Source organism: Triturus cristatus, chromosome 8 (assembly GCF_964204655.1).
Source record: "Triturus cristatus chromosome 8, aTriCri1.1, whole genome shotgun sequence".
NCBI classification, from domain to species: Eukaryota; Metazoa; Chordata; class Amphibia; order Caudata; family Salamandridae; genus Triturus; species Triturus cristatus.
In genome coordinates this window covers 1,031,227,956-1,031,243,068 of record NC_140591.1, presented here as the reverse complement: position 1 = coordinate 1,031,243,068, position 15,113 = coordinate 1,031,227,956, and the positions used below count along the sequence as shown (strand labels likewise).

General features: G+C 44.4%; 1 protein-coding gene across 1 annotated transcript in view; it reads left to right on the top strand.

Moving 5' to 3' along the window:
• Positions 1-13,315, top strand: part of STS (steroid sulfatase) — a 2,058,867-nt gene extending 2,045,552 nt beyond the window's left edge. The window contains exon 10 of the mRNA XM_085622589.1: positions 9,742-13,315. Within this exon, the coding sequence (XP_085478715.1) occupies positions 9,742-10,106 (365 nt within the window). The 3' untranslated portion in view covers positions 10,107-13,315. The remainder of the gene's footprint in view (positions 1-9,741) is intronic.
• Positions 13,316-15,113: the final 1,798 nt, after the last annotated feature.

Here is a 15,113-nt window from a genome sequence, read left to right as displayed (position 1 = left end):
TAAAATGACTAGCTGGAATTCAGCTCTGTAACTAGACCACATATCTGGGTCAGGTGGCTCAGTAATGTAATGCATCAACTTCAGGGATCTGTGTTTGACTCCATTGCTATAGGTATGAACTCATGCGGGTTCACTGAAACTGTCATACTTCTGGGGTTAATAAAAGGACTGTACAATATACACCTGTGATAGTGCAGATTTGCAAATACACATTATGTTATGGGTAAATACGGTCTTCTGCTGTAGACTGAGCTAAGTCACAGCCAAGACCCCATAGGAAATAAACAAAGTAAAAATCCTCAAATAGTGGAATAATTCCAGCTTTGGAGGCCATAATAATAACATGTTAATAATAACCTTCTTTATGTAGCACTCAAAAAGGCAGATTCACAGCACCTTAAATGATAGGTGTTAGTGTTACACAACTTAATAATACTGAAATTGTTAAAGTATGGAGGATGAAACGAAGTGATGATGTAATCGATTGAAAATCGTGACCTGCATGCCATAGCAAATTTAAGGTGACTCAGAGACTTTACAGACAGAGATGCAGGGCCATTAGACTGGCTGTCACACGGCTGGACTGCTGAAAATATAGCAAGAATAAGTGAAAGGCACTGGCACAATCTCTGCTCATTACATTTGTTATTATTGATAACTGTCAATCTGTGCACCTGAGAGCATTATCCAGCTACTGAAGAGACAGGGTAAAGGAGATGCTTTGGTGAATTTAATGAGTAATGTACCCATTTATGTTTAATCTACCTTTGTCACCACTAAATGTAATTGACTCTCATACTTGCATCTGTGACTCACTACCTGACCTCCAGGACTGCAATGCTAAGGACAAGGCCTAAATGACCCTGTGTTTTATCCTCTAGTGTCTTTAGTGCAAAGGCCTGAAATGGTATATGATTTTATGCAAGCTTTTTGGACACACAGCAATAGACAGCCATATTCTGAATGGAAATCCCTCTTAGACAGGTTTAAATTTGCTTAAAACAATCAAGCATTTTGGCCACTCTGCCTTTTTTACATCGTTATCTACTTCTTGATGATAGCATGCAGACAGTGGTGTTACAGGAGTACAGCAAGAAAAGCAGCCCTCTCTACTCCCTAGTTCCGAAGTAATAGGTAGGAAAAAACTGGGATAAATGGGCACCTCACATCCGTGGGCCCTGTTGCCACTACAGCTGCTTCTCCAATAAAAGCTGCACCTCTGAATGTGTTGAACAGTGTTTTATTAATTTAGTAATAATGCATAGGGTGAATTGTACACATAAGGTTAAAGAACAAGGGGGCAAGGCTCCTAGGGAGGTGTGCGAAATGTCACTCGCTTTCTTGAGAGGAGGTGAGAAAGAATAGAAATGAGGGCCTTAGGCCTGGGTCTCACTGTTGACAGGGAAGAACAAATCTTGTTCCTTGTTGCCCTCACACACCCCGAAGGATGTCATGCTTCATCATCGGGCAGTTGCTCCTCGTTGGGCCGGCGCTGCAATGCCCCACGGGTCCCCCGAAGGGTCACTTTGTCAGAGATCTTCTGTGAACTGCCGTATGGTGCATGCGGGTGTGCAAGGAGAATCCTGAGTGAGTAGTGATAAAGTGTGTGCAGTGATCTAAAATGGACTACAGGTTCCCAAAAGAATAAGTTTTAATAAGGTGGTACCCTTGCCAAAGTAAAAAACCCGTAGGTTTAGGTGTTACCCAGCAAGGCGTAATGGGCCTAGGTAACTCAAATGGTTGACATGTTTCATGCCTCTAGGGTCCCGTAGGATCCGTGGCTTTTCTTCAGGACCTAGTGAACGTTGTGTGGTGTCTAGTGCACATGTTAAGGAATAATGTGTAAAAGAACAGATAAGTGCAGAGGGTCAATCACCCTCTGTAGGATCCGTGCAGGGCCAAACCTGTGTTTTCTACAGATGGGCTACAACTAAATAGTTGAGACTGCTTTCTGATCTTTGCCTAGGGAAAGGAGGGAGAATGAAAAATAAAAGAAGCCTTATATCAGGCAAAAGAATGAGGCTCAATTGAATGCCAAAGATATACGTTGTTCAACACTGCAGAGAGATTTCAGGAGAGACATGTTGGTCAAGTATGGTGGGTGGAGACCATGGGCTGCTCATTCCGGTGTGGTCACTCATGTAGAGTGGATGGCGGGTAAGGTGCACAGTACAGTTGCACATGCTGCTTGCTTGGCACAATAGACCGCCACCGCCTCCCCGAGTAAAACACATCCGGGTCGGAGCTGGGTATTAAAATGGCCCGCGTTAGTGCCAAGAGCCATGCTGGTCATGTTGAGCGCCTGACACACGGAGGTGGTAACACCAAATACGCTGCGAGGAAAACTAAGCATATTGTATGAAATGCACATGTGCATGGTGCAGGTATGCCCAGTAACAAATGATTGCACTGAACACAAGTGGATACATGTAAGGTCATAGGTGAATGCTCTGTCACAAATATTTCAGGACCCTTACCTAGTAAATGCCGGAGGGATACTCCATAGGCTAAGAACGTGAGGTGCCCACACCTTACCGGGCTAGGGGGAGAGAGACATAAAGCAAAAAATGCAGAGTACATCAGTATCGGTACCTACACACAGCCTGTTATGCAGTCACTTACTTTGAAGTGTCCTACGGCCTGGTAGCAGAGGTTCTACTCACACATAAACTCAGGTGCCGGCTCGTCGAACCTATCCCATCCTCACATCTGCCCGGAACTGAGGAGCATAGACGGGGACCATCCAATTATAGTGGCAGTGATTGGAGGGTAGGGTGGTCCCTGTTTCCAGTATGCACAGTCATGTCGGATTTACGCGCATCCGCGCAGCCAAATGTAGGTAGCGCGCATATGTTAAGTGAAGCCGGGTGGAAGTGTAGTGCTGCGCATGCGTCATAGATAGTGTCACAGGGATGAGAACCTGCTGATAATGGAGATGTGTCATAAGTGCAGTATTCAGTGTACTCAGCAAGAAATAAGAGGTTTTTACCCTCTGCTGGGGAAACAAATGTTCAAGTTAATGTTGTACTAATACACATGTATCACCCTCGTGGAGGTGGTCTGAGTTTACGGTGAGTGCCCAGGGGTGGTGCAATTTACCTTCATGGGGGGAATGGGTCTCACTGCACACTCAATATTTGTAAGTTTGCAATTGCATGAGGATCTAACCCGATCAGGGTGGAATCATAATATTCAGGAGAAAGGGGTATGTTGTTTCAGAGTGTGTGCCGGCAGTGTCATTACATAAGACATGCATGAACACGCACAAACCCCATTATTTGGCACCTCCTGGAAGGGGATGTTGTTATTCGAGTGTACGTGAATACTTGGGCGTGTCGCATGGCAGGGGACACAGGGCAAAAGGGAAAAGAGGGAGGGGAGGGAGGCCTGGGGGAATAAAGAAAATCAGAGCTCGGTCCATGGTATCTCGTCATTCAGACCATGGGTATCGGTATGAAGATGGTGGACCCAACGTTGTTCACGGCGTAGTAAAGAGGCACAACTCCAACTCTGATTTGCTTCTAAGATAGTCCATTGTATCTCTTCGCAGGAATGTTCCTTCTCAATGAAGTGGTTGGTCATTCTGGTTGCTGACCGGCCACGTCTGATTGTACTTTTGTGCACACTAATCCTCATTTTCACAGGGCGAGTCGTCATACCCACATATTTGAGTGGCCACCGGCAAGTCAGTAGGTATACACAGTTAGTGGTGTTACAGTTCATGTGTTTTCGCTACTCCCATTTGACGTCATCCAGAAGAAGAGTTTTGGTGTGTCTAGTTTGGGGGCTGGCCGCGCAGGGTTAATGGCCGGCCACAGGAGGCAGGTTCCATAGGGTGTTGTCCTGGGTCTGTTTCTTTTTCCGTGGTCGTGAGTTGACCAGTTGGTCACGAAGATTCATGGTACGTTTGAACGCAAACCATGGTAGTTCGATCTGTGGTGAGTCGGTGTTCAGGATCCTCCAGTTATGCCTGATGATGTTTTTAAGTTGGTTTAACAGAGGGGTGAAAGTTGTGACACATGTGATCACATTGCTTGTCTGTGGTACTTTAGACTCCAGGAGTCCCTGGCGGTTGTTGTTTCTTACCCGCTTCTTCGCCTTCCGTATGATATCCCCAGGGTAGTCCCTGTCCTGCAGATTGTTGGTGAGACGGTTCGCCTGAGTATCGAACTCTGCAATTACGTTGAAGCCTCAGAAATTGGCCATACGGTAGATTCTCCCGTAGGGCTTTGGGATGATGGCTTTTGAAACTGAGGAGGCTATTACAATCAGTCGCCTTCCTATATGTCGTCGTGTGCAGGTATCCATTCTCAAGGGGGATGAGCAGGTCTAGAAAGGATATAGCCTTTTCACTGGATGTCTTCGTGAAGCGCAAGTGGGGATCAAGATTGTTGATCCATTCATTGAATCTGATTGCATTTTCCTCAGTACCTTTCCAGAGGATGAGAACGTCGTCAATAAATCTTTTCCAGGTAATCATGTTATCCTGGAATGGGTTGGTGTCAGAGAAGATGTTGGCAACTTCAAAATGTGACATATACAGTCCCGCCAGACTCGGCACAAAGGTACTGCCCATGCTCGTACCCTGCACTTGGTGGTACATGGTGGTTTCATACTGGAAGAAATTGTTCTTCTGTGCGATGGTGATGACATCGATGATGAAGTCGGCAGGTGTGTTAGTGGGGAGGGTAGCCTCACACAATAGATTGCCCACTACCTCGATGGTAGCATCCTGAGGGATGTTTGTGTATTACGCCTCAACATCGAGTGTGAGAAGTAGGCTTATCTCCTCTGTGTTGTCATAATTGATGTTTTGTATCAGATTCAGGACATCACCTGTGTCCTTGAGATATGCCGGTGTGGCTTGGACTCAGGAAATGGTCACTGAATTGGCTGAGGGGTTTGAGAAGCGAGCCTATCCCGGATATAATGGGGCGGCCTGGCGGGGGGATGATGCCTTTATGAATCTTCGAGAGAAGATAGAAGTACGGCATCTTAGGATTCGCATTCACCAGGAAAACGGCTTCCCTCGAGGAGATCCAGTCCTCATAGGCTGCCTCATTTACCATGATCCGGATCAGAGTGAGGAGTCGTTCAGTGGGATCCATATCAAGTCTCTGGTAGTACTGACTGCTGCTCAGTTGCCTAGAGCATTCGTTTTCGTAATCCTTCATGTCAAGGATAACTGTGGCTCCCCCTTTGTCCGCTGGCTTTATGTTGATCGTGTCATCATCGCTAAGAGAGCGGATAGCCTCACGAAGTTTGTTAGGCATATTATTAGAGGTAGGTCTCTTTTTTAACTGGTTAGCCTCTTTAAGAACAGCTTTTTCAAATGTCAGTACCTCACTGGGGACCATACTTGTGGTGGGGGTGAATTTAGAGGGTGGACTTAGTCCCGAGCCTTCACAATCTGTGGTAGAAGTCGCATTGAAGAAAGATCTGAGTCGAATCTTCCTGAACAGTTGGTGGAGTTCCATGTTCATCTGGAAGTTGTCCTCCTTCTGGGTCAGTACAAATCCTAAACCCAGTTCCAGGGCTGAAATCTCCTCAGTGTTCAGGTTTCTTTTGGAGAGATTAACAATTATGTTCTTTGGTTCGTTGTGCTCCTGGTTGTCCTCGGTTGGGCGTCCGTATCTCGCCACTGTACTTCTTTGTTCCCTCTTCTTCTTTCTCTGCCTCTTCCCCTGCCTCTGTTCTGAAAAGGAGGAGGAGGGTGTTGGAAGAAGCCTGGCTGTGGGCCTGGGTAGGCTGGGTACCACATGGGACCCAGCGGGGGGTATGGTTGATTCGGGAACCCATACATCGGAGAGAGCAAAGGCGGGGGAAGGAGTCCCTGTGCATTAGAGTTCCTGCCATAGCTGTTCCGACTGGAGTTGCTGTTGGACGAACGACCTGAATTATTCGAGGACGCCGAGCCATCATAAAAAGAGGCATCATACTCCAAAGGTTGGAAGTCTTCTTTGGTGTATGGGTATATTTTCTCCCTATCAAACTTCTTAATGTCCTTCTGTAGTTTTGAGATCTTCTGTTGTAGGAGGTAGTCCCTGTGGTCAGACATTTCGGCGTTGATCTCAGCCAAGCGGGTTTTAAAGGCGGATATGCTGATACCTGTTTTTAAGCTGCCCTCGGCTATGTTGATTTTAATGATCAAGGCTTCGGGGAGGCGTTTGGCACTTCCAATGATTAGGATGATCCAACCGCGGGTACACTTCCACGCGATTTGACTCCATCCGCGTCTGAAGATCAAGTCGTCTAGGAAAATCCTCGGTGCGGTCCGTACTAGCCGGCCATTAGGAGCTGTGTTGGCTCTTAGGTATTCCGTGAGTACATTTCCATGTAGTGTAAGTTTGACCTGCAATTTCTTAAGTGCAGCTTGCAAGTTCCAGTCACCTTGTAGGCTGGTTGCTATCATATTGCCATCTCGATCCAGGAGTGAGGGCGTTCTCAGGATTTCGGCCACAATGTCTTCCCCGTAGCTGAGTCCTAGGTTGTCGCCCATCGTGGAAGTAGTCATGTCTCTTTTGAGGTAGAAAGGATGAAGGAAAGAAGGAAGGGGCAAAGGAAAAGGACAGAAACGGGTCCCTCCGCTGAGCCGCCGTGCAAGGATTACAATAAAAGATATATAGAAGGGGGGACCAGGAGCTCATTAAAGGTCCAGTGCTCGTGCTCCAAAAGTTAAACGTAAGGATAAAGAACAGGGGGCACTGTTCCTAGAGAGGTGTGCGAAATGTCACTCGCTCCCTTGAGAGGAGGTGAGAAAGAATAGAAATGAGGGCCCTAGGCCTGGGGCTCACTGGTGACAGGGAAGAACAAATCTTGTTCCTTGTTGCCCTCACACACCCCGAATTGTACACATACAACATTAGTTTGTTCAGCAATGATCTATGGTCGTCTCAGGTACAGCTGGTGAGATGACCTGGTAATGGCTGTCTGATGGCATTCTTGGATTGGCCTTCATGCAGGCATGGTCAGACCCAGTTTTCTCACCTGCTATCAGTTTCCATTAGCTCATGGTGGCCACCAATAGCAGAAACACCAGCGAGGGCCCTACCAGGTAGAGCAGACCCTTCTGCTTTACCTTGTATTGCATACTCAGGACTGCCCTGGCTCATCCGTACAGTGCGGCCCGTTCCCTGTTGTCTCTGCTATCATCGTAATTATCTTGCAGATCAGTGACTCTCAGTCCCTTGCCTTATCTGACTTTCATCCTTCTACATCGCTTGTCACTTCTGGATTCCAGAGAGGCAATAGGAAGGAGCACAGAGCCCTGCCCGAGCTCCCCGGCCGGGTTCCTGGCACACCTTAGACTGTGATTGACCTTGCGTCACCGATATCTCAACCAGCCGATTAAAAGAGCAGACTGCAGCAGTAACCACTCATACTCTGGCACTAGGCAGTCAGTTAAACACCACATCAATCGAAATAAACATTACATTGCTGCTGAGGCACGTGATTTTGAGGGATCAGTTACAAATATAACTTGGTCAGGCTATGCTCAAGTTGCAACAGCCTTAAGTCTATCTTTCCTTCATCGTCCATCACATCAGTGCTGTCTATATTTATCATGCCAAACACACTGACCACCCAGCAGGTATCTTATTTAATTTAATATTTTTTATGTCACCCCTCTCACTAGCAGTTGCCCTGTGAAATTCTCTACTAAATTACTGCTATACATTTTCTCAATCGTGACCTCCAGTCCTCATCTTTAAAGTTAACGGTCCTTTTCTTTCCAGTTATGTGGAATATACAACGAAAGCCATTTGATTTTTACTGATGTGCCTTCCTTTGACAGTGTGGTTTTGAGAGTACCTCCTCAGTAGAGGACTGTGTAGATGTGACTGGCTTGGGTTTCCCCAGAAACTGGGGATTTGTTACCCTAGACTATGGTGAAGATTGGCCATCATGGGCTTAGGATTGTCTATTGTTATTATCTCTAGGTCATCACACCCTTTTTAATAATTTCAAACCAATGGAGATCTAAGAAGGGCAGGCAGTATTGTTGAACCAAGGCAAAAGACACTTGGGCACAATTCCAGGAAACTATTATCATCAGTTGTGTTGCCGCTGTTGACGTTGCACTATTTACTGCCACATTACCTACGGTGGGATGTTATGTGCAGGGTGGTTTATGTACTCCATGGGTCTGATACAATCACCCTAATAAAGTGCACATTCCACGAGGCCTCCTGGCACTGGTGTATTTTGACCTATTGAAGCAAAGGTAGTTTTTTTTAGCTGCTGTCAGAACTAAAATATTGTATTGCACGTAAACTGAAATTTTATTAAAGACTGAAAAATAATAGCGAACTCCCAAAAGCAAAAAGGTGTTCTGTGGGGTAGGGGTAAGAGGTATGAAGAAAACCAATCTTGAAGGCGCACTAGGTAGATGGGGTTTAGTTACATGGGCATTTACTGACCATGGAAGTTGACTTTGTGATGTATTCTGTCTGGGTCGAAGAGCAAGAAAGATGACCATACCACCTGTTTATAGTGCGTGAACGTTCCACTGAAGAAGGAAATGCTTTGGTGATGAAATAGCTGGGGAAATGGGTGTAGTGTGTGATAAAGTTGAGTATGAGCATGTAGTAGATATTAATTTTTAAAAATTCATCTCTGAACATGTTCTGTTGCTTTGATTACAGAAAAGTTCATTAAGTTTCACTATTACAAAAAAGAAAAATTGCAGGGGCAGATTTGCAAGAACTGGCGCATCTCTGCATATTAGCAGAGATGCATCAGTTCATTTCCGTCCCGTAAAAAACACCCTTGCGCCACCATGGGTGCGTCGTATTTACAATGTGGCGCACCATGGCACAAGGATAGACAGATGCGTGATGCATCTTTGGGGTATAGGCAGCGCATTGCTGGAGTCGTCTCGCAAGTACGACGCAATTCCAGCAATGTTTAGGAATGCCAGTTCCTAACATGCTGCGTCACTCCTTACGCCTGCTTCAAGCAGGTGTAGGGTTTTAACGCAGAGGCGTCGTAAAAGTGACTCAGTGAAATCTTGTAGATTTCACTGCATCACTTTTACAAGGCTTTCTCACGTCGGAACGCCCAGCCTGCATACATTATACCTGACACATGTATAATGTAGGGCAGGGCTTTACAACACGTTGTAAATATGTTGCAAAGTGGTGCATTGTTTAAGACGCCGCTGCATCACATAAGTGACACAACGGTGGTGGAAAGTCGCCACACGGGGCTTGTAAATCTGCCCCGCAGTCTTCTATGATTGAAAATCTGAATGTAATTAGGGATAGAAAGATGGCTACTGTGTGGTCAGTTTCGTTGCTGAACAATTTAGTGGGACAATTCAGTGCTCTTCCAGGTATGTTTTTTATTAAAAGTGTACTTCTACTTGTTTACTCTGATATTGAGCACAACAATAAAGGAGCACTTGATGCAAGTCTCCAGAATTGCCATTAAATTATCTATAAAAAAATACACAAACCGTTGTATGAAGTTGTAGCTCTTGGGTCATATTTGTCACTGACTTTGTCACTGAAATCGTCGTGATCCGTAGTGATCAGATCCAACCTTGGTGCCAAACTCTTAAAAGTGCATTCTTTTACATTTTAAAAATGATAGTAGTTTTGTTGGAAACGATGTATGCATTATTTTTGCTCTAAACAATATTGTTTAGATTGCACACCAAAAATAGAATGCCAGCACTGGATTCAACAAAATGGTGGCATACATTTTCATAACATTAACATCTCTTTTGGTATATTGCAGGTGAATCCACTTGGAAAGCCTTCTTCTTCACTCCGAACTTTTACCCAGAGGGTGCAAGTGGATGTTTTGATACCTATGTTTGTTTTTGCTTTGGAGATTTTATCACTCAACATGATCCACCTTTACTCTTCGATCTCTCCAATGACCCGCAGGAGAAAAATCCTTTAACACCAGAGACAGAGTCTCAGTTTTATGACATCATCAACACCATCAAGAAAGCAGCAGATAATCATACAAGAACAATCCAAGCTGTTACCAATCAGCTATCCTGGGACAATTCGATCTGGAAGCCATGGCTGCAGGCATGCTGCTCATCATGGGCTGATTTTTGTTTCTGTGACAAAGACAAAGGTATAAGGGTATAAAGTCAAGTAACATACAGAGAAACTAGTTTACCTCAAAATCTGACATTTTGTTTAGATAATCCCAATAAATTGATGACTAGGAACTCATTACAAGTGGTGTGTTAATTCTGATAGAGCTTTAACAGCAGCTGCCGCCCCCATTGGAAATATGAGGTCTGCAGCTGAAATCTCCCTGTGAAAGCTAGAGCAACAAGCATTTGCAATGCAATAGGTCTCACATTTACGCGAGTTTGAGCTATTGACATTGCAAATAATAATGCCTTTTATTTTTGTTTTTGTTTTAAAAACATAAATAAAAGGCAGTGTTATTTACAATGTCATTGCCTGAAACTCTTGTAACTGCAAGACCTATTGCATTGCAAATGCTTGTTCTCATTCCCCCCACCCCATGCTCTGTCAGGGGTTACAAGAATCCAAGGTTTCCCACCACACCCACACTCTTTACTTCCCGCTCCACGCCATGGATGTTCTGCGAGCTCTGGGTTCTACTAAATCAGAATGATGACAGCACTCTTATAATTCCTATAACTCTGCTCTACCCTTCTTAGACTCTGGTCTTTCTTTTATGTCTCCTTAGTTTCTCGTTGGGTGTATTTTCTTATACTTATGTTTCCCCTTATTCATTGTATGATTTTGCTCACAAGAAAATGTCACTCATAGTCATTCAAATTTCACTCATAATTACACTGAAAATATGAAAATGTCACACATCGCGATTTGAAACCTTGGCAGCTATGTATAGGTCTGCTGAACCACAGCATTGTCACTATCAGGCTACGTTTCTATACTTTGTGCCGGCTGAAAAACGCAGCACGGTCACTCCGCTCCAAGTTCTGAACTACTAGGAGCCTGGTGAACAGTCACATCCAAGGATCTGATAGTTGGGGCCCACTGAACTGCAGCTTAATTTAAAAATTAGCAGCAATCAGAACAGTGCAAAAACCCACTTGGGCATTCAACTCCTCCTCTAACTTCAAACACATAGGGGCTTACTGTTTTTACACATATGCTACAGGCTTTGGAATGGCATACGAATTGCAGGTGCTCACTATCACCTACCGGGCACAGGTTGGTAACAGACAAACCAGTCCAACTCGCAGCCATCAGCAGGCCGAAGCAATCGATACACTCGCCAGCCTCGCTGCTCGAGCGCTCGCCGAAGAACTGAGCGCCGTGTTCCACGTAATAAACCAACGCTCCTAACCGCCACAGGCAGGTTCATGAGATTAAAGCCCAGCACCTAATGCATAATTTAGTGGCCTGCTGCAAAAACACACAGTGTATATGAGTTAGCATCTCCAGCAGCCTGATGTGTACATACAGGACATTTACAATGCACACGCCTTTCATCAGCTCCCAACTGTCAGATGCGGAAGCCAACACGCATTTTTAATAGTTATCATTTACAACAACAAGAAAATGAACGGAAAAGGGTAATTTGAAAAACAGGGATCGAATTTCTGCTCGCCTTGGGGAGGTGGCGCGGGGGCCTCTCTCGTGGAAATAGAATTATTCCGTGTTCGTTTGATGAGGTTAGCCCTCATCTCTCGGCGTCTGTGACTGTGCCTGCAGAATCTTAAATCCTTTGCCCGGCAATTACACATTCACAATTTCAACAAGCGCAACGCAGTCCCGAACGTGAAAGAGGATCTCTTGTCTTTATGGGGCCATGTGTTTAAACACATGGCCCCACACATGGCCCCATAAAGATAAGAATCCTTTTATGACGCAAGGAAGGCAGACGAGCCCGTCTAAATGGGACGGCTCAAAAAGCCAAACGAAAACGTCACAAACAGCTCTTTTCCAATGGCTGGCCACCGTTTAGCATAAACGGTGATGCCAGCCAATGGAAAAGAGGGGCGGGGCTTAATGCCCTTTACAAAACATACCCCAAATCATTAAATCTCGCCAGCGAGACTGCGCATGTGCACAGCCCATGCCAGGCAAGACCTAAAAAAAGAGGAATTACCTGGGGAATCAGACCCAGAATTACAAATTCATCCAATAAGTATTACTTTCTTAGTGGACGTTCCGGGTCCAACCGGTAAGAGCCCATCTTAGCTCTGCCCCCCAAAAAGAAACAGGACCAACAGTTATCAGCAGCTCTGCTGGTGTGGAAATACTGCCCCATTTCTTGGGCAACTCCTAATGTGGGCCATAGTGGTGCTGTAATACATTGTTACCTATCTGTCTCCTACTCTTGGATTGCATGGCATGTTGTTGTATTTCTTTAAAAAAAAAATCCATATGTTCAATCAGTAGGCTATTTTTCAAATGAGAGTGTAAATGAAACAAAAAATATAATTATTTTCCGTTATAGTTAATGATGTTTGAATCTAGAAGTTGCTACCTTTAAGTGTGGATGTCTGGCGGTGCTAATATAAATTGAACTGAATGAAGGCATTACATTTCTAATGACTATACACAGAGTAACCCACCAACCGAATTCTAAAACAGGTCTGTAGTCATTGAAGATAAAGTGAATCAATCAGAGAACTTATGTGACTCGCCTTCCACTCCACCAGTTTGGACGGTATACTTCCAAATTTTGCATGCATTATATTGCATGATAATATTATCGCATCCACTACATCAGTGTAACCACTACATTCTACGCTTTCATTTACAATGGAAACCAAAGATTATGTAGGAGTGTCCATTACTCAAATAAAGGATATGATTTTTGGCAGTATGAGAAGATGCCAGACTTTTACTCGCGTAAATCTTTTACTTTGAAAGGGTTTGTGAGTAGTGAAATGAGATCCTAAGTTGAATTTACAGGATTATTGCACGTTTATAATATCAATCAATGATGTGTGTTCAATTACCTATTGGGAGATAACACTGAAATGTGTAATCTATTACTGAACAAATGACCTGTTATGGTATCCAAGAGAAGTCCTCCCAATAATCTACAGGTTGAAGAACGAGTTGATTTAATGACAACATTATCATCAATGTATAGTGACACATGAAGCCATAGGTTAAAAGTGTTATTTTTAAAAATTGTGAATATTTGGGAACGTGCAATTAAATGTATTCACTTTCTATAGTCTGATGTGTCTATAAATATGATACCTTTATGCAAATTTCAAATAGATTTTAAAGGGTTAGTGTTAGACATGTTTTATGGCTAAGGTTTGTGCTGTGTTTTTATTTGGTTCTGCCTTGATGTATCCACAAAGAAATAAATAAGACAGCAATACGAACAAGGGATGCCATTTCATCATTTGTCACATAATTTGTTGCCCAGAGTATGCAGTAGCATTGCATGGAAGACCTTCTTAATCTTGCTTCCCTCCTTAAAAAAACAGAGATTGTACATATTCTGAGACATCCACATCTGGGCTGAACCAGCATACAACAGAATGACAGAGCAGAGATTCTAGGGATAGCGGAAAATTCAAGTGGACATTCAGCTTGTCTACACACCCACTAAAAACGCAGAGCCCTATACTGAACAACATGTGTAGGAAAGCGCCCCATTTGACATGGTTACCCTTCACTTTTTGCCTGGTATCTGGTACCACTTGACTGAGAGAGTGCTGGGTTCCTGCTAACCAAGTCCCCAGCACCAGTGTTCTTTCCTTAAACTGAACGATTATTCCACAATTGGCAATCCCTATAGGATTCCTTGTAAATCCCAAGTAAGCGGTAACCCTGGTGCCTATGGCATTGGACCTAAAGAGGGCCCCTAAGGCTGCAGCATGAATTATGCCACACTAAGGGACCCCTCACCAAGCTCATGCAAACTTCCATTGCAGCCTGCATGTCTTGGTGCAGAGAAAACCAAAGAGTCAACATGGAATGCACCCCTGTGTGCCATGTCTGCCAGCACTACATGTGGTGTAGGTAATACACTCCTACGGCAGGCCTTACAAGGTAGGTGGCACAATAACCATGTGAGGGCATATCTGTGAGAGGGATATGTCCAGGTGATATCTAAGTTTACAATTAGATATTACCAGTGCACAGGGAAGCCATAATAAGTACATGGGATGAACACTTGTCATTATGAGTTCCCCAGCTACATGATGGCTTCACTTTACCCCAAGGTGTGTTGTACGAAACACCTCATCTTAATAAACCCCCACTGATGCCAGTGCTGGATTCTTAATAAACATACAAAAGACAATGTCTCAACTGGTAATCATTCACAAGGCAATTAAACAAGAGAATTAATCAAACACAGAGATGGAAAAAAGGGAGACCCCAAAAAATTGTAGGCAGACAAAAAGGTTCTTATTTGCCAGTAGTTATAACATCACTACAGTACATTGTATGTATAAGTAACCATAAGTGGGTTGTGCACTAATCGTGCTTGTGACAGTGAATGGCGCAGTGACACAATGAGGTGAAAAAATAGTGTGAACAGCGCAACAATTGGTGGTCAATAACAGAAAATGAAGGTATATACAAGGTAAGTACTCCGCTACAATTTTTTTAAATTGACCATATTGATGCCATAGGTAACACTGGGTGGTCTACGGCGTTTCGACTTGTCTGAGTTCAGGTCGTCATCAGGACCAGGTTTCTTGAATTGTTATAGTGCTGAATAGTTGGTGAATGGTCCAAGTCGGAGGGCGAAGGAGGGAAGGTAGTCCAGGGGATATCTGAAGGGGAAAGGACAATTACTGCTGGAGTATCAAGCTGGTGGGGCAGCGAAGAACTAATTACGGTCCACGAGGAGTGTAAACAGAATGCAGGCAGGTGCAAAAAAACAGCTTAGTCGTTTAAGCGTGAGATCCAGAGGAAAAGGCCAACAAGCGGCTCAAGTGAAACAGACGAGGTCATCAAGGGAGAGGCGATCCTCGTGTTGATGAAGAAAATCAGGCAGGCTGATGTCGGGAAGAGAGGGCATCTCTGCCTTAGACCAGAGATGCGTCAGTTTCCTTGCACCAGGCAAAGAAATCCTAGCGCTACCACGGCGCAAGGATTGACAGATCGTCAGAAATTCAGACGCATCTGTCGGTACAAAAGTCACGCATTGTTGATGTTGAGTCGCAA